Source organism: Morus notabilis, unplaced genomic scaffold (genome assembly GCF_000414095.1).
Source record: "Morus notabilis unplaced genomic scaffold, ASM41409v2 Scaffold338, whole genome shotgun sequence".
Lineage (NCBI taxonomy): Eukaryota > Viridiplantae > Streptophyta > Magnoliopsida > Rosales > Moraceae > Morus > Morus notabilis.
Window position 1 is genome coordinate 327,223 of NW_010358348.1, and position 25,644 is coordinate 352,866.

The 25,644-nt window shown below is 35.5% G+C and overlaps 3 protein-coding genes across 7 annotated transcripts; 2 read left to right on the forward strand and 1 right to left on the reverse strand.

The window, feature by feature from the left end:
- The first annotated feature begins 4,190 nt into the window (after positions 1–4,190).
- Positions 4,191–7,673, forward strand: LOC21411695 (protein FAR1-RELATED SEQUENCE 5). Of its 2 annotated transcripts, XM_024161890.1 has the most exons (4): positions 4,191–4,520; positions 4,651–6,916; positions 7,114–7,289; positions 7,656–7,673. In XM_024161890.1, the coding sequence occupies exons 2-3, from the start codon at positions 4,727–4,729 to the stop codon at positions 7,285–7,287; spliced, it is 2,364 nt and encodes a 787-aa protein (XP_024017658.1). In that variant the 5' UTR covers positions 4,191–4,520; positions 4,651–4,726; the 3' UTR covers positions 7,288–7,289; positions 7,656–7,673. The 2 variants fall into 2 exon arrangements, with proteins under 2 accessions (XP_024017658.1, XP_024017657.1); XM_024161889.1 differs by lacking the exon at positions 7,656–7,673 and having other exon boundaries at positions 7,114–7,618.
- Positions 7,674–9,804: 2,131 nt separating this feature from the next.
- On the forward strand, positions 9,805–12,640 carry LOC21396925 (AP-1 complex subunit sigma-2). Its single transcript, XM_024161905.1, has 7 exons — positions 9,805–9,964; positions 10,881–10,967; positions 11,106–11,197; positions 11,290–11,398; positions 11,503–11,538; positions 12,147–12,233; positions 12,319–12,640. The coding sequence occupies exons 1-7, from the start codon at positions 9,962–9,964 to the stop codon at positions 12,388–12,390; spliced, it is 486 nt and encodes a 161-aa protein (XP_024017673.1). The 5' UTR covers positions 9,805–9,961; the 3' UTR covers positions 12,391–12,640.
- Positions 12,641–13,248: 608 nt separating this feature from the next.
- Positions 13,249–25,115, reverse strand: LOC21396926 (phototropin-2). Of its 4 annotated transcripts, none has more exons than XM_024161880.1 (23): positions 24,827–25,115; positions 23,858–24,516; positions 22,143–22,325; positions 21,623–21,714; positions 21,267–21,549; positions 20,903–21,119; positions 20,507–20,577; positions 20,238–20,344; positions 19,939–19,988; positions 19,701–19,805; positions 19,006–19,065; positions 18,421–18,510; positions 18,172–18,248; positions 17,520–17,604; positions 17,263–17,343; positions 17,030–17,133; positions 16,709–16,758; positions 15,947–16,053; positions 15,316–15,438; positions 14,675–14,726; positions 14,369–14,481; positions 13,923–14,063; positions 13,249–13,684 (listed from the first exon to the last, which is right to left on the reverse strand). In XM_024161880.1, exons 2-23 carry the CDS (start codon positions 24,490–24,492, stop codon positions 13,568–13,570), a joined length of 2,943 nt encoding a protein of 980 aa, XP_024017648.1. In that variant the 5' UTR covers positions 24,493–24,516; positions 24,827–25,115; the 3' UTR covers positions 13,249–13,567. The 4 variants fall into 4 exon arrangements, with proteins under 4 accessions (XP_024017648.1, XP_024017650.1, XP_024017649.1 ...); XM_024161882.1 differs by having other exon boundaries at positions 23,858–24,538; XM_024161881.1 differs by having other exon boundaries at positions 23,858–24,605.
- Positions 25,116–25,644: the final 529 nt, after the last annotated feature.

Here is a 25,644-nt window from a genome sequence, read left to right on the forward strand (position 1 = left end):
ATATATATATATATTAAAGCTACTTATTGTTCACGCTTTAGCGTTGGAATATTCAAATAAAAATAAAATTTTTTCCAAACAATAACTACATGTCACTTTTTTTAACTTAAAAAAGATCACGATCTTTGGCACGTTGCATGAACACCCAACGACATGTCGTATTACGTGTTATTTTAGCTCAAACGCGTACTTCAAAAATTCAAAATATAAGCGATGTATTTGCGCGTAAACGACGGCAGACTCTTCAAATGAGACTGACATATCGTTATCGTCAGTCGCATAAACCACAGAAAGGCATGACATAGTACTAACGACACAACAAAAGTAGGAGTAGGACACAACATCACCATATCTTTCATGGAGCAGATGACAAAAAAGTTTATATAGAAAGGGAGACCCCTAAACACTTTATTTTAATTGTTAAATTAAATTTTTAATGATTAAATCTATATAGATATGTATTAAAAACTTACAGTGTGTTGTAAAACTGCTCTCTCAACAAATTTAATTGTTGAAAAAGTAATCTAACAGCAAAAAAAAAAAGACGTTTTGGTTGTTATAGAAGATGCACAAGTTATTTTACTATTTGTTGGACACGATATTAGATCACTTCTCATAAAATGACGGCCCAATCACAGAATGAAAACAACGGCCGTGTTTGAAGTTGATTTTGTTTTTATTTTTGTTTTTCACATCTTTTAAGAAAAAAATGAAAACAGGAGAGAAACGGCATGCCTGTTTGGAATCATTTCTAAAAACGTTTTTCAAGAATTAAAAAATGAAAACGCACTCAGAAATGCGTTTGGCCCGCATTTCTTGAAAAACAAAAACTGAAAACATTTTTTACTTAAATTAAGCACCGTTTTCAGTTTTCTATTTTCATTTTCTTTACCCGACTGGACCACTCTTCTCCCTCGACCCCCCCTCTTCTCTGATCTCCCTCGACCCCTCCCATTTTCATTTTCCCCATCCTCTCCCGCCTCGACCTCGCTACCCGTAACCACCCCCCTCCTCATTCGACTTCGCCGCCGCCCCTTCCTCCACCTCACTAGAGTTGGGACCCTGGACGACGACTTCTTCTCTGGCGACGACGACGACGATCGCAACCTCTTCAGCTCCGGATCAAAAAATTCTAGATTCCTCCAAAACACACTAAAATTATCCTCCAAAACCCATTTCTTCATGTATATAATGTTTATTTAATATTATTATTTATTTAATATATTATTATTTTAAATATTATTACATGTTTTTAAAAATTAAACCACCAAACACAATTTCAGTTTTTTTAAAATTGAAAACAATCTCGGAATAAAACTACTAAACGCATTTTCAGAAATGATTCTAAAATGAAAACATTTTCGTTTTCATTTTCATATAGAAAATAAAATCATTTTGGAACGAATTCTAAACGCACCCGGTGTTTCGCATAATTAAAGACAAAAAACAGAAATGAAAACGATTTTTTTGGTTTAGTGTAAAATGGGAGAGAAATGAAAAACAACTAAAAGTCATTTTTTATTTTTTGTTTTCATTTTCTTCTCTCTCGAGCACAGAGAAAAAGACATTAATAGATTTTTTTATACTAAAAATAATCTTTTAATAAAACTACCAAACTCATTTTTAAAATTAATTTTTGTCTGAGATTAAAAATATTTTTATTTTTATACAAAAAATAAAATTATTTTAGAATAAATTCTAAACACACCCGTTAGGTTTCGTCCATCCATGTAAAAAACCAGCAGAATAGGAACCACCCGGCGTTTGTTTGCGGAAATAAACGACAACAAACGTTTAATACAAATTATACAATTAACGACGACAAACGTCTAATACAAAATTATAAAATAAACAAAAAGACAACAAACGTTAAAAGTCAATTAGCGACAAGATTTTCAAGCATAACGATAGCAAACTTCAAACCAACGACAATGACATCAATAAACGATGATAATAAATACATGAGGCAAGCGACCAAAAACAAAATAGGCAGGAGTCGAAAAAACGACTACATAGCTAAACCTGGGGGAAAAAAAAAAAAAAGGTTGAAAGACCACAAAAGAGGAAAAACGAAAACTAAAGAGAAGCGAGACTAGCGACATTTAATAAAGAGGCAACCAACAAGGATATTAAAGGAAAACGACAACTAAAGAGAAGTGAGACCGTCCAGAATTAAGGAGGAAAACCAACGACCGAGAAATAAAGGACAACAAATTCAAAAATGACAATAAAGGTAAACACGACTACAGAGGAAAGCTAAAAATAAAAGAAGAAGAAATGACAACAAAATGGCAAGGGACTACAACACAACTTACAGGAACGACATGTATTTATGGAATTGGACTTCCTCTGACATCTTTTAATTAATCGGGAGAAGCAACAAGTCGTTTTTCTACACTAATGGTAGCAAACTTTAAGTCCAAAACGACAGGTCGTTCCACTGGGCACAGCATGTTTTTTCCAGTGCCCAAGAGTTGTTTTGTGTGGTGCCTCTATCATCCACATTTGAAGTCATCTTTCTTGTTGAGTTCCACAATTGAGTTGTGCAGGCTTCTTTGGCTAGATTTGGTTTCAATTTTAGCAACTCCTAATTTCATTGTTTTCTTTTTATTAAGAAAAAAAAAATCACGTTGATCCGAACAGTAGTTATAAAGAGGTCCCCATATTATAATGTTTCATTTATTTCTATTTCTTTATCTGTTTATCAATTTTTTGCTAATAATATTAAAATTAACCCATCAGGAGAAAACAATAATAATAAAAAGAAAATAAGTATTTTTTTCTGTATTTTTTACGACTTAATGAGTTGTTTTATCGGTTATATGAGTATGTTTTAATGCAAATTTTAATATCTCTAATCAATTTGAAAGCACTATAAAAATTCATTGAGTTAAGGTCTAATTTGTCAAAGTTAAAGTTCTAAGTTATTAAAATTTATAAAGTACGAATTCTCCTATGATTTATGTCAACATATCCCCCTTAACTATAATATGACTTCGTATTCATCTCTTGAATTTTGAAGCGTGATACTTTTTGGATGAAATCGTTGTGTCTCTCTTCATTTAAGATTATAAATAATACTTGGGGGTTAATGAGTGACCTTCCATCTAAATACGTTGAGAGCTAAACCTCATATATATATATATATACATATACATATATATATATATATACATATACATACATATATATATATATATATATATATTCTCCTCTTGAGTAGTTGCTTAGAAGTAAGAAAAGAGGTGGAAGTGGAGAACAAATATTGGGCTTAATTACGAGTTTAAAGGAATTGACAAATTTGATCTATTTAGTTACATGCATGTGCTATTCTGTTAAAAAATAAATAAATTCAAAGTTTAGGGATGAGAATGAGGATATGTTAAAGTTTAAAATGAAGATATATAGGGCGCGTTTGGAACTCGTTTCAAAATAATTTTGTTTTTCGTATGAAAAATGAAAATGAAAATGTTTTCAATCTCAGACAAAAATTATTTTTAAAAATGCATTTGGTAATTTTATCAAAAGATTATTTTCAGTATAAAAAATCTCATTAATGTCTCTGTCTCTTTCTCTCTGCTCGAGAGAGGAGAAAACGAAAATAAAAAATGAAAAACGACTAAAAATCATTTTTCATTTCTTTCTCATTTTACACTAAATCAAAAAAATCGTTTTTATTTCCATTTTTTGTCTTTATTGCGCCAAACGCCGTTTTGAAAACGTTTTCATTATTTTTTTCTTGAAAAACGTGAAAAATAAAAACGGGATTAATTCCAAACACGGCCATAAAGATGTATCAAAGCGCACGACAAATATATTTTGACCCGTTTAGTTCATGCGTTTAAATTAATAATTTTGTTTCTAAATTCAAATTTAGTAAGAAAATTCATTGAGATAACTTTTTTATAAAATTTGTTGTGATAAAATTACTGTAATAGAATCCGAATTATAATTTACAGAATCAAATATATTTTAAAGTTTAGAGGTAGGTCGACGTAAATGATTTTAGTACATAGAAAATTTGTAAAATTTGTTCAAATTGAGAGAACAGAGGTGCAGAACCCATTCCCCACCACCCATTACAAAAAAGGAAAAGAAAAGAAAAAAAAAATTATGAACTAATCAACGGTGTGGGATCACTTTATGGATATGTGAAGTCAACCACAGGATTAGAACCTTGGAGGCGCTGGGTTGGAATAGAATACGAAGAGCTCATCCACACCGCCTCTACGCTCTCCACTCTCCACCATCGCTGTTGCCTTGATCAATCAATCATCAGCTCTATGTTTCCTTTTTCTTCTTTCAATTGAATTCAACTTCTTTGAAACACAAATCCCTCCTCAACTCCCTGGTAAAATTCATTCCCAAATTCAAACCCAATTCTTGGATTTTTTTCCCCCTTCTCTGCAAACCCTTAGAAAATAGAAACCAAAACCTCCCTCTCTCCGCTCGGTTGTGACTGTCTTCGACGCGGATTCATTCACCAGAGGCAGCCATTTTCAATGTCTGTGACTCTGTGGGTCAGTATTTTCATTTTCACCCTTTTCGCAGTGCTCGAATTTGCTTTGAATTACACACTTTTTTAGCTTATTTTCCGTAGAAGGATTGATCAGCGATGTAATTTGATTATCATGTGTTTCGCGTACGCAGACATACGAGTGATTGACTTCACTTAGTGTTTTCCCAATTGGGAAAATTGAACTGAAAAGTATTTAGGGATTTTGACATGGAAAACCAAGTGATTGAGTTTGATATTGGGGTGGGAGGAGGAGGAGGAGATGATGATGGTGTGGACATTGAGCACCACGTTGATGATGAAGAAATGGTTGATAGCCCTCCTATTGCCTTTGGCGGCGGTTTTGGCGGGAGTGGTGAGATTTACCTTCCGGAGGGAGACCTTTTGGACCTTGAACCTTCCGAGGGCATGGAATTCGAATCTGAAGAGGCTGCCAAGGCCTTTTACAATTCGTATGCCCGGCGCGTCGGGTTCAGTACCCGTGTCAGCTCTTCTCGTAGGTCTAGGCGCAACGGGGCAATCATACAGAGGCAATTTGTTTGTGCGAAAGAGGGGTTTCGCAATTTGAATGAGAAGCGCACGAAGGATAGAGAGATCAAGAGGCCGAGAACAATCACCAGAGTCGGATGCAAAGCTTCATTGTCGGTGAAGATGCAGGATTCTGGGAAATGGGTGGTGTCTGGGTTTGTTAAGGAGCATAATCACGAGTTGGTTCCTCCGGATCAAGTGCATTGTCTTCGTTCTCATCGGCAAATCTCCGGCCCTGCTAAGACGTTGATTGATACTTTGCAGGCAGCTGGGATGGGTCCCCGTAGAATTATGTCAGCGCTTATAAAAGAGTATGGTGGAATAAGCAAAGTTGGGTTTACAGAGGTGGATTGTAGGAATTACATGAGGAATAATCGCCAGAGGAGCATGGAAGGGGATATTCAGCTCCTCCTGGATTATTTGAGGCAGATGCAAGCTGATAACCCTAATTTCTTTTATGCCGTACAGGGTGATGAGGATCAGTCCTCGGGCAATGTATTTTGGGCTGATTCAAAGGGACGGATGAACTATAATTACTTTGGTGATACAGTTACTTTTGATACAACCTACAGATCAAACAGATATCGTTTGCCCTTTGTACCCTTCACTGGGGTAAACCATCATGGGCAGCCTGTGTTGTTTGGTTGTGCTTTCCTAATAAATGAATCTGAATCATCGTTCATTTGGTTGTTTAAGACATGGCTTATGGCAATGTCCGGTCGCCCTCCGGTGTCAATAACCACAGATCATGATGCAGTGATTCGATCGGCCATAGTGCAAGTTTTTCCAGAGACTCGCCATCGTTTCTGCAAATGGCACATCTTCAAGAAATGTCAAGAGAAGCTATCCCATGTGTTTTTTAAACACCCAACTTTTGAAGCAGACTTTCATAAATGTGTCAACTTGACCGAGTCAATAGAGGAATTTGAGTCTTGCTGGTCGTCTCTCGTTGATAGATATGATCTCAGGGATCATGAATGGCTTCAACAAATATATTCTGCCCGAAGGCATTGGGTCCCAGTGTATTTGCGGGACACTTTTTTTGCAGAAATGTCGATAACGCAGCGAAGTGACAGTATGAACTCATATTTTGATGGATATGTGAATGCTTCAACCAATCTGAGTCAGTTTTTCAAACTTTATGAGAAAGCTCTGGAGAGTCGGAATGAGAAGGAGGTGAAAGCAGATTATGATACGATGAACACTTCAGCAGCCCTTAAGACCCCATCTCCAATGGAGAAGCAAGCGTCAGAGCTTTACACTAGAAAGTTGTTTATGAGATTTCAAGAAGAGCTAGTTGGGACGCTAACTTTCATGGCGTCAAAGGCCGAGGATGATGGCGATGTCATCACCTATCAAGTATCGAAGTACGGGGAGGATCATAGAGCTTATTATGTTAAGTTTAATGTTTTGGAGATGAAGGCAACTTGTAGCTGCCAGATGTTTGAGTTTTCAGGTCTTCTTTGCAGACATGTTTTAGCAGTCTTTAGAGTCACCAATGTGCTAACTCTCCCTTCACATTACATATTGAAACGGTGGACAAGGAATGCCAAGAGTAGTGTCATTTTAGAAGAACATTCTAGCAATTTGTATAATAATTACCTGGAGTCTCATACTGTTCGGTATAATACCCTGCGCCACAAGGCCTTTAAACATGTGGATGAAGGAGCAAAGTCTCAAGAAACTTTTGAGGCTGCGCTATGTACTCTTCAAGAGGCTGCAGAAAGGGTTGCCGATGCAATAAAGAATAATGGGAAAACTGCCATGGTGAATGGGCGTGCCAGGGGAAATCGAAACTCCACTGTTAACGCATCTCGGGCTAGCCATTCTGGTAGGGATCATCAAAGGGACTCTGGTCAACATATGTCTGAGGTAAGAGTCATTTTCACCGTGTTTTCTGTTAATTTATTTTTTCTTTTCGTAGACCTGAGAGTTTCATGTGGTCTGGATTTTCCATCTATACTTTTAAATCTTAATTCTTCAACGAGGGTTCTGTTTCTTACCCCTTATGTTGTGTTTGCAATTGCTCCAAATAATTATCACATTTGTTTATTTGAATTATTATGCAGGATGATATGGACAAAAGGATTCGAGAACTTACGAGTGAATTGGAGACTGCAAATCGGAAGTGTGAGATTTATCGGGCTAACTTGCTTTCCGTTTTGAAAGATATCGAGGATCATAAGCTACAGTTGTCGATTAAAGTGCAAAATGTCAAGATTAGCATGAAAGATGGTCTTTGAAGGTGCAAAAATGGTTGTAGTTAACACTTGTAATTCCATCTTGTTTCATTTTATTCTCTCAGTTCAATGTACGTTTACACTAGTCTTTGGATAAAAGTGTTTTTTTTACTTGTGAGTGGTGTAGAGGTTACAATTCTGTAGAGATACATCTTTTTGCAGTGTTTTTAGTGTCGTTAGATATATATATTATAAATTAGATTATCATGATCCAAAATTCAAACTATGAGATGTTGGCCTTTTCTCTAATATATTAGAAGGCCCCTTTTTGGTTACCATCTTATGAAAACAATTGGAAAGTAAATTCCCAATGCTGTAGAATCGTTTCGAGGTTCGCACTTTATAGGTTATGCCTTGGATTTTTATCCCAGATTTTGCACATTGGAGGCTTCCAGACGATCAAATTCTTTCTGGGTGGATTCGGACATCTCACATGTAAATCCTTCCCCTATGGCTTCAGCATATTTGCTTATCATCATCATCATCATCATCATCATTATCTATCATCATTCGTGATCTCTTGGTTCGTGAACGTGACATTGCAGGAAGAAAACATAGTTCTATGGATGCTTGCAAATGAAGGCGGGTGTAAGAAATGGGAATCCAACGGGATTTGGACTTGTTTAGTTTGTTTTTACTAGCTGTTCAGCTGCTTATTCTTTTAATTTTGACGTGGCAGTGGAAGGTTTTTATGCTGTAAAATCAAATAGCAATTTCCAGCTATTTCTCTAGGAAATCAAGCCTTTCAGCTACTAAGGCCTCGTTCATTTCGCTGATTCGAGTTGAGATGTGATTTTATGTGAGAACTTTTTACTGTAGCAGGTTAGATGTGACTGTTTGTGAGAGCTTTTTACTGTAGCAAAACTCGAATTCTAAACTCAAATCAGCGAAACGAACGAGGCTTAAGACTGTTTGGATGTTTAGGTTTTGTTTCCCATGTCAGCTTCAATCCTTACCCATGTACAATTATATGACCGTTTTCCTCTACTTGTAGTTGTTTTTTTTTTTTTTTTTTTTTTTTTTTTTTTTTTTTTTTTTTTTTTTTTTTTCTGATCGTTGCATTCTTCCTCTTGTAGGTTACGGTTGAATTTTGAAATTTGCGTGAGCGACAACAAACTTGTGGACGACAAAATACGGGTCCTCTCTGGATATCCGCCACGAGGCACAAATAGTCGTAGACTTATGAACCATGAGCGACACGTCGTTTTTTCCATAACAATTTTAATCCTTTTACCGTCACCAATAAACGACATTGCGTTTCTTCTCCTAAAACGAAAAGAAGTTTAGCAACTACGAATGGCTTGTCGTTTCTCACCAAAACAGCTGCGACCTAAATGGTCTTTTGGATATCGTACGACGGTGAGAAAATGAAATCAGACTTTATCACGTAGGTTAAAACGTTAACCAATGTCGTTAATCACTTTAAACGACATCAAACTTAAAAATAACAAACGACATGCCATTCCAGTCATAAATGAGCAATTAAGTGGTGAACATGTTTTTTTACTTGAACACCTATTAAGGGCCAGTTTGACATTGCTGTGCTGTTTTAAATTTCTGTTGTTAGTCAGAAATTACTGTGACCAGAAACATGTAAATGTTTGGTTTTTTTTTTTAAATTATTGTAAATACCAGAAGCAGAAATTTAAGTGGTTGGTAAACTATGTACAAAATTGCTATGAATATGTATAATGACTAAAATTGATATAATTTAACACGCATACTTATAATTAGTTTTATTTCTATTTTTATAGTCAATATTCATAATATTTATACACCAAAATACTAAAAAACATATAATTTTCATTTTATTAATTAAAATATCTCTAAAAATAAATTGTTTTATTCAACGAGATAAATTATATATTTATAAAGAAATCAAATAACGTAAAGAACTAAAAGTAAATTATTTTTCAAACTTGTAACATTATAATAAAAGTATATTATTAAATTTTGGCATAAGATATTTATTAAAGATTTTTAAATTTCAAATAAACATTTAAAATAAAATATATCCTTTAATTTGATCTAGAAGAAATAAAAAGAGTTAATTGAGAATTAAGTTTTATTATTTTGATCATTTTAGTAAACTTAGACAATGACAGTAGAAGCTTATGTGGAAAAAAAACTCTTGATGTGCTTCTTAAATTCTACTGTGAATCATCAATTTTTAGAAGTTGTTGAACAAAAACAGATTTTACAAAACACACTTCTTAAAAAAAAAACTAAAAATAGCTTCCAAAAGCAATGCCAAATGGCCCTAAGCAAGAGAAGTTTTATATTCTAACATTGCTGCTTCTTATTCTTCTTATATAAATAAGTTTAGTATTTTTAGCACAAAAAAAAAATCATTATTTTTAGACCAGCAAGAGATTTTTTTTTTTTTGTTTTTTGGAAAAGTTAATAATTCATTTGGGCTTTTTATTCTGGCCCAAAAGTGGTGTCGAATCCAGTTCATAGTCTTAGATCTGACCCAACATCATAAACTCGTTTCAGTTCTTCACCCACAAAGGTGTAAGAGAGACAACTCATTTCCATCATTTTCTAGCGGAAAAAAAAAAAAAAAAAAAAAACACTCGTTTTACCATTCAGAAAGAAAATCAAGACTCAAAATCCCAGGGGAGTCTCTATCGTTTGCCAAAGGCTCTGTTTCTGAGATCCCAGAATACGCAAAGAAATGGTAATGGAAGCCTCAAATTTTCTTGTTCTCTTTCCGTTTGGTCTGCTTTCGGCTACTATATGTGTTGTTACAATTGTTTCATATTCTTTAGATTCGTATCTGTTAAATTGCGCTGCTTTTGCTGAATTTTATTCTTCGATTTTTCTCTTTTTTGTCTATATATTCTACGATTTCTTCAAATGGGTTGGCGTAAAAGAGTTTTTGCAGATCTGGGTTGCCCAATTTCCCGCGGTCTGTGATCAAATCAAAACCAAGAGAGAATTTTTAATTTTGCAAAGAACACCTTTCCTATTTAATTTCAGCCCTTGTGTTCTTTTAGAACCTGGATTTGGATTCGCGCTATGGGGTTGGAGTCTGTGGTGGGTGATCAATACTGTGATCTGATCATTGAATTTTGCAATTTGCTGGTCATCAATCAAAGTTGACATTAGCAAATGCATCCTCTAATGTAGGGAATTTATAGAAATAATGGCCATTTGTTTAGCTGAGAGAGAGGGTTTTAGTAGATATTATTGGCAGCTGTTTTGTCAGCAAGAAGTATGATAAAGCTATGATACTTCTTAAAGTTATGCCATTATTTGATATGATTTAGAACTTCATATGAATCCATGATTTAGACGTGTTAGCTATGGCTTTCTTGTAACGCATGCTGAATGGTAGTTCAACATTCATGATATATGATACCTTAAACATGCAAATTTTCTCTTTAATATATATAAATATATATATATATATATATATAAACATATTATATGCAGGTATGTATATATATGTACGTACGTATGTATTTTTTTTTCCATGATATTTGGAAGCTGTTTATCTCCTATGTCCAATGATTCATATCTCTAACAGATAATTAAACATGGCCTTAAGGTTTTCACTTTGGCTGCTGTCTAATGGCTTATGTTTTTTGCAGATTCACTTCGTGCTTCTTATTAGCAGACAAGGAAAAGTGAGGTTGACGAAATGGTATTCACCTTATTCACAGAAGGAAAGAACCAAGGTATTTCTTATACTCTTTTTCCTCTTTTTTCAATTTTTTTACGGATACGAAGGGTGTTATTTTTCTTTTATGCTTCTGTCTGAAATTATTCATCAGTTTCCACACTGTTGACGTTTATCGTATATGCACTTGGAGTAGGTGATACGTGAACTTAGTGGAGTGATTCTCACACGAGGACCCAAGCTTTGCAATTTTGTGGAGTGGAGAGGATACAAAGTTGTTTATAAGAGGTAATACACGAATATGAGTATAGTCTTTATAAGGAAAGTTTCTTTTGTGACATTATGTCATGACTCAACCGACTTGTGAATGTCGTATGCAGATATGCTAGTCTGTATTTCTGCATGTGCACTGATCAAGATGATAATGAATTAGAGGTCCTTGAAATAATTCATCATTATGTTGAGATCTTGGACCGATATTTTGGCAGTGTGAGTGAATTAAACTTTGTTCACATGTTGAGTATCGATATAACACTCTATTCTCTAAGTTAAGGGTTTTGTAACATTTAACTGTATTTGTGTCATGTTTCCAGGTCTGTGAACTAGACTTGATCTTCAATTTTCATAAGGTATGCTCTGCTTCTTTAAGACACCTTTCTTTTCAATGAGTTTAGGGGACAAAAATTGAAGCCTAGGAAATTATGTTTTCTGATACTTGCACGTTAAAACACTTGGAAATCTCAAGTGTTCATATTTGGCAGATGTGGAAAGGTGACATCCTGGATTTTAGTGTAGAATTCTTTTCTACCATCGTAAATGATAACTTCTTGGGTTATTAACATCTGATATATTTCGAGAAGAAAAAAGCTAATGTTGAAAGTATCTGACTTTAATTGTTTATGTTTTTCTCTTCAAGTATCATATTCTAAGGAAATCCTGATTCATTCTAGGAAAAACCGAATCAGGAAGAATAAACTATAAAGTATACTAGCAAAGCCTTTCCAAGCCAAAAGATTTCTGTTTTAATGATATGTTTTATTGAAGTATCTACAGCCTCATGGTTTGCACTTTGAAATTTGCAATATCATGTTGCCGTATCTTACATGGTTGTTGCAATAAAAACTTGCATAGACTAACCTCAGTCATTCACTGGCTTCCTTTTATTGAATTTTTTTCATTATATGGATTTGAAAGTAAGCATTTTCACTTAATTGCTGGTACTGGATAACAATGCAAGGCCTATTATATTTTGGACGAGCTTCTGATTGCCGGTGAACTTCAAGAGTCCAGCAAGAAAACTGTTGCACGGTTGATAGCTGCACAGGTATAGTTTCTTTTTGTGTCATTCCTGTCGGTCGCCAAAATTTCCTTATTATGCTAACTCTGATGTGTTACCGGGTCTTTTTTAGGATGCTTTGGTGGAGACTGCGAAAGAGCAAGCGAGTTCGATAAGCAATATAATCGCTCAGGCCACCAAGTAGGGAAAACCAAAAGCGTAGCAACACCAGTTGCACTGTTTGAGGAGCTATAACTGTACTTTCTTAAAAAAAAAAAAAGCTTTTTGGTTTGTTTGTTTTTACTAGTAAACGACTGAAATACACATTGTGGTTTTATTTCTCATTAAATTTTGTGTGCTGCATAGATTTCCTTTCTTTTTTGCTTCAGCTCTCCGGTTCTTGTATGCCTGGACTTCTGCTTTCGTTATATTTTGTAAATCAGAAAGCTTTATCATACCATTTCCATATATTGGTCTCCCCCTTTTTTCTTTTTTCTTTTTTTTCAATTAGTCTGATTATTAGTATGGAACATTTTTTTTTCCAAGTGAAATCCCCTAGTATATGAGTCGTGCGACCCCGCGGCTTATGTGCGACCATTATTTTACACCACAACTTGCAGAATTATGGTTTGAAACTTGAAACTACCTCTCTTCACAAGATTAACCTCTTGTAAAAGGAAAAATAACCCCATCTTTCTAGGTTTTTAAAGTACAAATATGCTTATATCTTTTACTCGAAAATAATATAAAATAAAATAAAAAATTCTGGTATCGTCATCCAAGACAATGCATGAAAATTTAGTAAATCATAATTTTGTCATGTACTACAATATATAATATATAAATTCGCATGAGCTGATTTATTTATTTATTTTTTGTATTTTAGAAAATTAGAAGCCTGCCATTGCTGAAAAAAAAAAAAAAACAAGAAGCCCACTTTTTCGAAGAGACAAAAAGATAAGTGTGTGTAATTTATGGAAGATAAGAATCCTTTACAGGAGAACATATTCTTCAAAACAGCAAAGATTTTTTTTCCCCTTCAAACGAGAAATGAAAATTCAAAAAGGTATACTAATATCAGCAACTAGGATATTTATTCACGATAAAGTTAAATAATACAATCTGGTTAATTCTTACGCAATCTCTCTTCTTTACATGACCTAGGCCAACAAAAGTAGACTAAACTCAGTAATCCTGTGCATACGACACGATCCTATTAGCTGTTTATTTTCCCATAATGGGAAATCCTAAATGAAAGGCCCGACCAACATTTTCTTTTTTAGTGAAGAATAATTCCATTTACATAATACACATAATAAGACAAGCCATTTGTACACAAGGCTAATCTTTACTTTTACTCAATAAAAAGTTCAGTATCCTCTTTAGAAAATCTCCATATCCATTGCATTAACAAGGACTCCATCATCGTCCCAACTTACATCCTTAGCACCGGTGACTTTTCCGATCAATTGAAGAGGCGCGTCCAAGGGAGGTGGGCTCTGCAAACAGATTAAACATTTTCTTTTTAAAAAAAAAGATAAATTAACTTGCATGGTAAACTCTTCGTTAACTGCCAACTAGTGTTTTTAGGCTATTTACAAGAGTTAAATCCCACTCACAGATTACCATTGGTATTTCGGCAACACCAAGGTAAAGATTTCACTCCTTCAGGCAATTCTAATGGTTCATCCTCAAAAGGGAAATAAAATAAGAAAAATAAAGAGCAAAAGAACGGACCATGCTGCGGATCAAAGGCCAACTAAGTCCGCGGAAAAAAGGATGTTGTTTGATTTCATTCGCACCCATTGTCGATCCTAGACGATTTGCAGGGTCTCTTTTCAGCAATGCATTAATCAACTGTCTCGCTGCAAGACTTACCTGCCAGCAAAGAACGTTAGCTGCTGCATAATCAGTTCAGAAGATATATAAAAAACGCGTTAAGTTAACAGTCAGCTTCTCAGTGGCTAGGAAATTGAAAATATGTGGTCTCAACGTTGACTTTATATAGACCCTTTGTTCCCTCTTTTTGATATGGAATTAAGTTTAGTTAGAATGCTCTAAGGTACCAATTAGAGAGAACGAACAAATGAAACGCCCACTATATGGCTCCTCTGCCCCCACAAAAGAAATAAAATAAAATAAAGTAAAACCTTCGCCGGTACTGCTATAGCCTTAAGAATTACCTGAATGCTGCTTGGAAAAGTGAGATCTTTATGCAAGATGTTCGCAAATGTCTTCTGCCTATTTTTCCCCCTGAAGGGCGTACGACCATAGAGCATCTCGTACAATAGGATGCCTGAATTCCAAATATTATTAGAGTTCATGGTACAAGGGACGGATAGTCTAAAGTCCATGCATTGCATCAAAAGGAAAATTAGGCAGAAAATAGTCACATGATCCAAATGACTTAATGCACACAGCCCCCAGAGACTTGTACATAAGCATGCATATTTTCGCTTATAAGTAGAAGCAGGCTAGGTAAAACTTACCAAGAGCCCACCAGTCAATAGCACTACTGTGTCCTGCGCCTGTAATAATTTCCTGAAATCAAGTAGCTGTAAGAACTTCGACGAGGATATAGGCACATCTTTTTTTTTTTTTTTTTTTTTTTAAGTTACTTGAGTAAGTTTATATCTGACAAGAACTCCAGTTCTGCAAGTATCTTCTATCAAACATGCTAGAGGTACATGTGGTGGAGCACTGGAGCAGCTAGCATGGTTTAAAGCTTCTATATACGGCGTGGGAATTATAACAAGCTTGAATTAAGGGGAGCAAATTCGTAAACAGCAATTGGTATGTGGGTTTTTAGCTGCTTTTATAATTATCTCCTAACTTCCTATACTCGTTTTGCATGTTTTATTCATCATATCTTATTGCAGATAGTGGGTGGCCTAAGAAATTGCATTGCATGCACAAACCATATCCATGTTCCGCTCACGTGTTTTTATCTTTTTTCATTGTTTCTTTCAAACGGCAGACAGAAGAGCAAACAGCTAATAGATTCCCGAATCCATCAAGATATTTTCCCAATATTCCAATACCGTAACATGTTTTTGTTTTTTATACTAATCGATTTGATAAATGAGTATCAGGTACCAGAAGATTAAGTATGATTCAAAATTCACCATACAGGAGCAATGTACTCTTCAGTTCCAACGAAAGAATTTGATTGAGTAACTGGCTCTGCAACAAATATGGGCGGTGGTTGACTCCTAGATCTCCTTCTATTACTAGGCTGTGATTGTTTAATAACCTGCAACACATATCTAGATCTATTAACAAACCAAAACAGCAAGGTTTCCACTTTGAGTATATTTTGTTTATTTTTTATTTTTCTGCAAGAGTAGACTCCAAACATTAGCTCGACACAAGACACTTTTCCCACTCTTGAAAAGAAATTTAAAAATAAATGCTGAGAACTTGTAAGAACTAAGAAGAAATGTTCCACCAATATTAGAACCACATCCCATCATGTGATGGCAATAAATATTCCAGTTCTAATGGATTATGACCGAGGGGAATTTTATATGACTGCCTTACTAAGTAAGAATTTTACATCATGATCCTTCCACACAAGAAAAGTGAGCTCGGCTTCCACCTATGCAAGAAGCCTGGCATCTTTTTGACCCTACCCCTCACTGTTTTAAATTTTAGGGTATGAATAGAATCCCTGGACCATTAACCTAATGTCACTTTGTTGATTTAATGGAGAAAAGAGACTCAAGGACTTCCCAAAGTATCCGCAGGAGCAACATGTGTACCTGGGGTTTACAGGATGTCATAAATGACAAATCAAAATCTGCCAGTACAATGTGCCCATCTTTTTGGAGTAAAATATTCTCGGGTTTCAGGTCCCTGTAAATTATTCCTGTATCAAACAATAATCAGAGTAGAAAAATAAGTAGAGACCTCTAGTGTATGAAGAGTTGCCCTCTTTTCTTTCTTGTGTTTTTTTTTTTTTTTTTTTTTTTTTGAGATTGATATAATCATTCAAATTAGCCAAAGTTTTGCCAAAGACATGATTGATAATTAGACCATGCAAGCAGAATTACCAGGACGCAAACAACACTATATGATTACAGGGAAGGAATCTAGAAGTCTATGTTTAGTTTAGCGTCCAATTTGATATAGTCCCACATTAGATCGCCAATTCATAGTCATATTAGTAGTTCATGCAACAAAATAATAATAATAATAATAATAATAATAATAATAATAACAACAATAATAGCAGCTACGTTTAGTCATCATCACAGGCATTTTACTTGAAACAAACTTAATAAAACAAGGTCTAGTTGGATATTTTTCTTCCGCACACCAGGTTTCCAAAACTGTTTCTCTTCATTTCACTGCTTTATCTCTGCTTTGTCAGGATATGTTGCATAGAGAGTTTTGACATGTGAGAATTATGTCATGGAAGAATAAGAAAACTATCCACATATCATTTAGAATTTTCCACTAATCAAAAGAACTAATAACAACATGGCTAAAGAGAAATATATAAGTTCGAAGGAGCAAGGTACCTAAACAGTGAAGATATTCCAAGCCAATCACCACCTCTGCTGCATAAAACCTGGACATAAATTAAAGTTGAAGATTTGGTGTAAAATATTGTCAACAATACCAGTTTTACAGATTCTAAGATGGATGTGAAAATTCAATACGATTGAAAATGTAAAAGAATTGCACATTCCTTTATCACTTAATCTGTATTTCCCATCAACCAAGATGGTGAGGATAACTGGCAATGATCAGCTTTATTTTGGAACCTAAAAAATTTCTGGCGATAGAAAGGAAAGCGCAACGTGGAAACTTTCAGATATCTAAGCACACAAAATGAGTACCTAGCAGATTCCTCTTTAAGCATTTTCATAGGCTGCTTATCAAGTAAGGCAAATAACTCTCCACCGGGACAAAAGTCTGTTATCAAACAAACGTGTGTAGAAGTCTGAGGAAATAGAGAGTTATTAGTTTACTATAATAGTACAATGAATCAGTAAAACAAGAACCGAAAGAGAACTAGTGAATACAGATTTCCAAATTATAAGAAAAGCATGTCGTTCAGAAAATGAAAAACCTGAAATGAAGTGTATAAAGTGGGAAGAAAAGGATGGTCCAGAAGTGAAATGATTTCTCTTTCAACGCATGCTCGGTGAACCTGTACAATAAACAGAACAAACAACCTTTAAGCAAAATTATACTGTCCTTGCAGTGAATTCTTCCAAACTGAAAAAACACTAAAATCCATTCACAAAACTGCAAACTTCTTTCTGCAACCTATTGAAAAGTACGTCCATAATAGGAAATTTGCAAATTTCTTTTATATATTTAGACCTTGTTACGATTCAGCATTATTGACTTCTCCATTGCCTTCATAGCGTACAGTTCACCTGTACCTTCTAGTTCCACTAGATGAACACTGCAAAAACGCATAAAATTTGATTAAAGCAGACTAATAACTCAACACAAAAATATATATGTTTGATTCTTATAAAAAGAGCAGTTAACTGAAGACATACAGCTTTTAGCAGCACCATTTTAGAAGTGAAATCACCAATTTCTGTTCATGGATACAGAAATTGACGGCAAGCACTAAAAAATGGAGCATACAAGTTGACTGCTTAGCTCAATGCACTTAATATCATCGGCTTCTTATTGAACTTAGTTTGGGTTATTTTTACATTTTGTTCAGACGATATTCCAACAGGATACTTTATGTCTATGCCTGACTAGTGCATAGACCCTTCTCATGGTCTCCATCACGATACTATCCATATAACTTGTCCATGTACACATACAAAATTATCATAATAAATTGTCATCCAATTAACATTGAAAGCTAACTATCAGTTGTAATTGCAAAATTGGGGCCATTTATATGTAATTTTAAAAATTGGGTTGAAGATGGAAAGTTATATCATCAACAGCTGTTTGAGACACCACCTGTCGCTTCACTAACATATGGCAACAAGAGTGAGTATAATACCTGCCGGTATCTCCACAACCCAACGGTTTTACGGGCTTAAAATGATGCAGACCAATCTTTTCACCTTGTGCAGTGATCTAGTATGTCCAAATAGCCAAATAAGTAGAGAGAAAAAGAAAATCATGAAAGGAGACAGCAATAGGTGCAGAAAAGGAAAAAGATGGATATCGGATACATTAGGAACAAATTTTGAAGTTCAAATAGTATCAAGAAGGATAAAAAACTGGCATAGGTCGCAGTAGTTGTTACCTTTTGAATCGCTATCCAAGAAGAACAATCTTTTTTGTGGGGCTTAGGCAATACTGGCTTAGAATGAATAGCCCACAAGTCTTCTGGTTTCTGAAAATGGCACAGTATATAACTTGAGATATTTATGTCCCGTCCTTCAATGTCATAAAGATGAAGCAGAAGATCTTTATGAATCAAATAATTCATGAAACCCCCGAAACTCATGCAGTTCTCAGAATCATTGTTCTTCAAAAAATAAATCATTGCGACAAACAACAACTTCAGAACAACATGTATACGTACATCTATAATTGCCACTCGCTACATTGAGATTTTTGCAATTAGTTGGCAAGAATGGCAGTTTACAACCACATTCTAAACCATGTCATAAAAATATGTTGTTAACCCAAAACATATTAAATACACTGTTTTCTTTGTATAGTTATTATTTGGTCGTTAAAACATGGCAGAGATTTTTTAAACTTTGATATCTGATCACAAGACAACTGAACACTAATAAATGATGCATTACGCTGATGATGCAAAATTGGGTGATGAAACCTCAAGGTACATCACTATCGATCTAAACAGAGACGAGTACCTTACCAAGTTGGCATCAGGAAGTTCTCGGACAGCTTCATCAACATTTTCTGCAGTTGCTTTGACCTGATAGGAGAGAAATAGGTGCTCAAGAATGAGAATACTTGGGAAAAATAAACTTATACGAGAAACCTATTCTACCAAGTACTATTGATAAATTGCAGAACTAGACCTAGATTGTTTTCTGCCAGTGCAATATAGCCCTTAATAACAACATTAAAAAAAATAAAAAAAAAAATAAAAAGAAAAGAAAAGAAGAAGAAAGAAAGAAAGAAAAGAGAAGAAGAAGATTGGTAGAATAGTTCTAGTATACTTCCGAATTCATATTTCTGATGATGAAAATGTATCAATCTATTATGCTATAAGAACCACATAATACGTTACACGAAAATAGAGATGTACATTCTTTCAAAAAAGAAAAAAAAATAGAGATGTACATTTATATCTCTATATAACCATACAAGGGCCTTGTCATTTTTATTGCAAAGCTTTATTACTGATCGATAAGACACTCAAGTATACTTTACTCAGATTTTCAGAACAGTGAGTTTCTACTTCTCAAACTAGAGCAATGAAAGTAAAATTTTCTAATGAAGATCTTATGCTACTTCTCTTCTATTACTATGGAAAAGAAAGTTGGTACCAACCGAAAAAATAAGTCACTCAGACGGTCTAAAAACTAGAACTAAAAATATGTGTACCAGCTTAGCACTTTGCTGCTCTGTTTTCTCTGAAAGGCGATTTCTTAGAGGTTCCACATGATCACTTCCATCCAGTTGCACACCAATAAAGTATTGAAGCTCACCCTACAAAATATACAATGGATTCAGAAGAAAACGTCAAGATGGAATCTGCAGTATTTGTGATCAAAATTATGCAGGCAAAAGGGAAAAAAGTTTGTATAGATGAGAACTTCCAGGTTGAATCTAGGAAAGTCACCTTTTGATCACGCATGGGTTGCAAGTGGAATAAATTCCAGAACTTCTTTCCTTCATGTCGAGAAATCATGATAAGCAACCAAAAAAAAAAGGTGAATTTGAAAATATACAAGATAATTGAAGAAAGAAAAATGGATAAATACGAAATCCCAAAGAAATAGCATCTAATGGAAACTTTGTTCATCCATAAAATGGCTCCAGTGAAATGCAATAATCATTAAACATAGAAAAAAAATATTGAATGGAAAACCAAAATCTATTGCAACGCTGGACCATAGAAATTCAACAGCTTTTACTTACCACTCTTAGTATAGTTGATCAACTGAACGGTAATCTCCCGCTGTTCTCTAATAGCATCTCTTATCTTCTGGACAGTTGCTTGATCTGTTTCAGGTCCTTGAAGAAATCTACGACATGGATTAAAGTCGTATTAAACGGGGGTTGACAATAGTATTATCAGGGAACAAAATCTTGTCCAATTTCTCTTGGTTATTCCAGAAACATTAGACTGAATTACAAAAGACACCAATACTGCAAACTACAAAATCGGAGTGCAATAATCTACTCACCTACAATTTCTTCCCAAAATTTCTTCACGTGTATACTCTGTCAATTCTAAAAAGCTGTCAGATGCAAATATCTGTCCAGAAAAGAGAAATTATGGCCAACCTTAAGACATGCTATGTACCAATTTCTGAGCTGAATACTACAATTGGAATGAATACTTGTATTAGATATGGATTAGAAGGCTGTGTGGAGTGACTGTAATATCAATGTGGTGTGGACCAGAAAGAAAGCTTCTGTAGAAAAGGTGGAAGAATTTTGGGGGTTTAGAACTAAAGAGGTAGCAGATGTGCATACACTGCAAATCAGAGAAAAGGAAGTGGAAACCAATGAGAACACGCTTTAATGTGATGCGTTACAACATGAATTTTATGCATGGCAATGGGAAAACAGTTTCTTACAATCGGGTTATCAGGAAGTCTAGGATCAGTAATGACAAAATTCTTTTCAATGCGCTCCAACGTGGTTGCCAAGTCAAATCCTTGACGGATATCCCTTTCTCTTTCATCATGCTCCCAACTGTCAGTACGTTCAACGTCCTTAGTCATCAAAGTTTCTAAATCAAGAATTGGTTTTTGTTCCTGCTTCGCTGATGTGCTTAGAGACCTTCCTTTAAACCTGAAGGGAATCATTCAGTAAAAACATTCATCCAACGAGCCCCAACACACTCCACACATTTTAGTGATTGAACACAAAACTTAGACATATTACAGTAGCCTATGGATGTAGGAACATTCCATCAAACATTGGAGACAAGAAACTCACCCCATCAAAGAAATACGTCCGGAGTTTCTAAATTTCTTGCCTGCGTCTTGGGTACTCATGCGAGATGCATCACTTTTGAGATCAAATTGGGGAGTTTGTCTACCAGGTGTATTCATACTCATTGTTTCAACAGACTCGGGAAGAACATAATTAAGGTTGAACTTATCTTGTTCTTCATGTTTACCAAGAATGTCATGGCTCTGACTCCGTGCGTGAGATCGTGGATGTTTCACAGTTTGGACAACCTCAGTGATGGAATCTAAAGCCTTCTCCTTCTGACGAGCTTATCCGTGAAATGTAGACGATTAGAACTGAATTACTCACATTAAAATACGACACTTACAAAAATTGCTTACCATCATATCGAATTAGTGACTTGGGCAATCCATTAGGCCGTAACGCCTTGTCATTCACACCTTCTGTATACTTGCTGACCTCAACCTGCATTCTGTGAAGACAGAATGGAAAAAAGATGAAGACGGTATCATAAAACAAAATTCAAACAAAACGTTGCCAAACAATATTAATATAAACGAAAAATATCCACATAACTACCCACAAACAAATATTTCATTTGAACCATATGTTGGTAAAATACCAATTCAAGACAACAACAACTGCGAGGATAAAAACCGTTAAGTCTAAATAATGAATACACATCCCTAATAGAAAACTGCAGTATCCTTATTAATTCCCAAAGTCCTCTTTTTTTTGAAGTTCAGCTTACTCTGTTTCCTTGTAAATGTTTCTCCAGGCTTCTAAAACTCAATTTCTTTTACGAACCATTTGCAGACACTTCAACTAAGAAAAGAAAAAACGCAATTCAAAACACCAGTGATAATCAAAAGACCCAAAAGAGCGCAAAAAGGCACTCACCCAATAAACTTGATGGCGTTTCCGCCATCATCTTTGATCGGAGTGACGGTGAGAAGATTCCAGAAAGGAGTGCCGTCCTTCTTGTAGTTCAAGAGTCTGCCGCAGTAGCTTTGCCCATTTTTCACGGCGTCTCGTATTTTAGCCACTTCCTTCGGGTCCGTTTCAGGTCCCTGAAGAAATCGACTGCAACCAAACACATCCGAGTTACTTTCCTACATTACTTTCGCAAAATCTCACATTCCAACAACGAACATACAATTCCTTTCTCCTTTTCTTCTTTTTTGTGGAGCCAAACATCTGAAACCTTAACTGAGACCAAATCCAAACCTACAAAAACAGAGCCTAATCCCCAAAATTCACGAGCACGAAAAGACAACGCTGCCATTGAAGGACTGAAACTCCGTGGCGATCGGCTAGGGCTTGGGGCTAGATTCAGATACAATGCAAAGCCAGAAACCTGAAGTCCTCCGAACTTCATACCTTGAGCGAACCATTACTCCCTTAATCCGAAACCCTAACTCAAACCGAAAGGAAACCTAACGAAAATGAGGCTAATCCCAAGAAATTATGAGCAGGAACTGTCAAAGCCGCCATTGAAGGATGTAAATTCCATCGCGATCGGCCTAGGGTTAGATTCGGCGACAATGCAATTGCAGAGCCTGAAATCTGAAGTCGTCCAGACTAGGGTGTACACGGATCGGATTACACGGATTACACGGATTAGGGTCAATCCGCAATCCAATTCTTGAGTGTTGCGAGAACAATTACTCTCTGACCGTTATGTGATGATGTCGGTCAGGGCAGTCCCTACCGTTTATAACGGCTACTTTTGGTGTAAGAATTATGAGTCTTATTTTATTATTATTTTTTGTTACGTGCGCTTCAAGCTTCAGAATTACCCCGGTTTTTCTTTGCTTGAGATTTACGCTGTTTTTGCTGAAAAAAAATTTTTAAAACAAATTTTTTGTAAGGAATTTAATTCAATTATTTAAGGAGGCTTTTTTGGAATAATATATAAACAAACTATCATATTTTTAAGGTTAAAAATAAATTTGTTCTCATATTAAAAATAAATAATTTTTTTTAAAAAATACCGCCTCAAATAAAGCTCAAATTATTAAAAATCCTCATAAATAATCAAATTTAGACTTTCCTCAACAAACTACTAGATAGAACATTTAAAAATATATTATATAGAAAATTACATATATTAGAAAAAAAATGAAAACTTGAAAGGAAAATTTTATTTTTGTAATTGTTACGAGATAATTTGCATTATTGATAATATTAAAATAATATTTGTTTCGTTTTAAAAAATATTATTTTGACAGGGTGATGTGGATTTTTTAGTCATAAAATGATTTTTTTTGTTTTAAAAAATATTATTTTGACAGGGTGTGTAGATTTTTTAGTCATAAAATGTCTTTTATACTTTTTTTTATTTTACCGGTTCATAGAAGAAAACATCGAAATATTACTTAGGTATAATAGAACTTTTTATTTTTGAGTGTTTATGTGTTATTTTTTAAGAATTATTAATAGTGGTGAATTTTAATGATAAAAACAATGGCGAGTTTTTGTAATATTTTATCCAATTTCCTTTCTTACTCACACCCACAAGTTACAACTATAGTACTACTATACATGCTTGTCCATATTCGTAACTCAAATCAAAATGCAATAAATTAGTAAATAAAAGCAAAGAAATTGCTTACCAATTCCGGCCGATGACTTCCTTAGAAGAATAACCAGTCATCCCGAAGAACCCGTTGCTGGCATACATTATGGGGCAGTCTGGCTTCGTCGCGTCCGACACCACGAATGTCTGTTGCAGCGTCGCCAAAGCGTCCTTCAGCTCCTGCGAAACCCTCGGGAACGCCCCTTCGTACCCTGACGCCGATTCCTCCGACGTCCTCGTTGACTCCACGCCGGAGAACTTCTCCGACGAGTTCTTTCTTCCGCCGTGACCGGAGGACTTCCCGCCCCCGGTCATTCCTCCGATGGCCTTGAAGCTCCTCTCTCCGACGTCCGACTTCACCACCAGCCCCCACTCCGCCGTCCTCTCCTCGATGATCGCCTTCTCAGTGATTATCCCCCGGGGATCGCCACCGGCATTGTCGGTCCCAGACTTCCCGGAGGATTTTTCTCCCTCGAACGCCATCCACTTGTTGATCGGCTCACTGCCGGTGTTCGCCGAAGCGGAATAGTTCGCCGCCGCGATTTCTAGTGTTTCGGCGGCGTTCTCGCTCTTGGTTCTCTGCTGCTCGCCGTCGTAACTCGCAGGAAGTTTGAAGACTTCGATTGGTTTCCGATTTTTCTGGTTTCCACTGCCAGTCCCCTGTTTCTCCATTTCCGGGTTTTCTAAGCAAACCGCCTGCGAATACACCGTTTACCAACTACATAACCGTATTAATAATTTTTCTCCTTTTCTTCTAAAAATTGGAGACAGAGAAAAATGGATTCCTGGCATATTTGAAAAGTTCAATCTTGAGACAGAAGAAAGATGTTGAAAAAATAAAGTAAAAAATCATTGCATATAATAAGGCTTTTAATGGTCTATCTACACATACGAAGGTTTAAACAGAAAGTATCAAACCAGAAACAAACGGACTAAGTTCTTATACAAAGGGTAGAGTTTAAATCTCCGACCTTAAATTCAAAACAAGTAAATAAATAAAATAGACCTGTAATGAAGGATTAATCGAGAGAGCTAAGGAAGTTTTCGAGGCCTTGACGAGTAATGTCTGTTCCAAGCATTTTGGAGGCAATTACTAGGAAGCCATTGTTATTGCTCATCACAGCTTGACATATACAACAGTTCTAGATAGAGTGAACAAAAGTACAAAACTCATGAAATGATTTCCCAATTATATAAGCTTCTTCTGATTATCAGGAAGGAAAACTGAAGGTTTTCTGCTGTAAAGAGAGGGGGAAACAGTTGAGGATGATAAAGCTCAGGTTTCAATTAAAAACCACACCTCCCACCCAACCACATATAATCCATTAGAAATCTCTGTTTGATCTCGGCCTTTGGCTGCAGATGTTGAGGGGGTACGAACCCTCGCTGGCCGTTGATCTGTTTTCCCTTTATGCGACTCTTTTGTGCATGCATGTCACATCCTGTTTGTCTACAATAATAATTGCCCGTTATAAATGTGTGTGCAGAAATAGACGCCAAATGGGATTTGTGAGGCCAGAAAATCCCATTGGGTATTCGCTGAAGATAAATTTCGCAATCATTCACTGTTGGGTTAGTCTTTCTTTTCTTTTCTTTTCTTTTTTCACACGGTGTAGATAATTGTGTAGAAAGTAAGGGAATGTGGAAATTCCACAGGGACCACGGCGTTTTCGTACGGTCTTGTGGGCTTCCACGTCTTGTAAAAAATACTACAATCCATAGGTCGTGGTTAATGCTTGAAATTTCTAGTCTTTTTATTTTGCTCGTGATTCAGATATGTATCTTTTTCTGCTTGTGGGTTGAACTCTTTACTTTGGTCAAAGG

Bases quoted from the DNA above. Each gene is read 5' to 3' on its own strand.
- LOC21396925 (XM_024161905.1), top strand. The intron at 11,198-11,289 runs GTAATACACGAA...TGTCGTATGCAG, and splicing joins TACAAAGTTGTTTATAAGAG to ATATGCTAGTCTGTATTTCT. The intron at 11,399-11,502 runs GTGAGTGAATTA...TCATGTTTCCAG, and splicing joins TGGACCGATATTTTGGCAGT to GTCTGTGAACTAGACTTGAT.
- LOC21411695 (XM_024161890.1), top strand. From the start codon at position 4,727: ATGGAAAACCAAGTGATTGAGTTTGATATTGGGGTGGGAGGAGGAGGA. The intron at 6,917-7,113 runs GTAAGAGTCATT...ATTATTATGCAG, and splicing joins CTGGTCAACATATGTCTGAG to GATGATATGGACAAAAGGAT.
- LOC21396926 (XM_024161880.1), bottom strand. From the start codon at position 24,492: ATGGAGAAACAGGGGACTGGCAGTGGAAACCAGAAAAATCGGAAACCA. The intron at 16,054-16,708 runs GTACCTTGCTCC...TGTTTGATACAG, and splicing joins GGAATATCTTCACTGTTTAG to GAATAATTTACAGGGACCTG. The intron at 14,064-14,368 runs GTAATTCTTAAG...CTTTGCTGGCAG, and splicing joins CTTTTCCAAGCAGCATTCAG to GTAAGTCTTGCAGCGAGACA.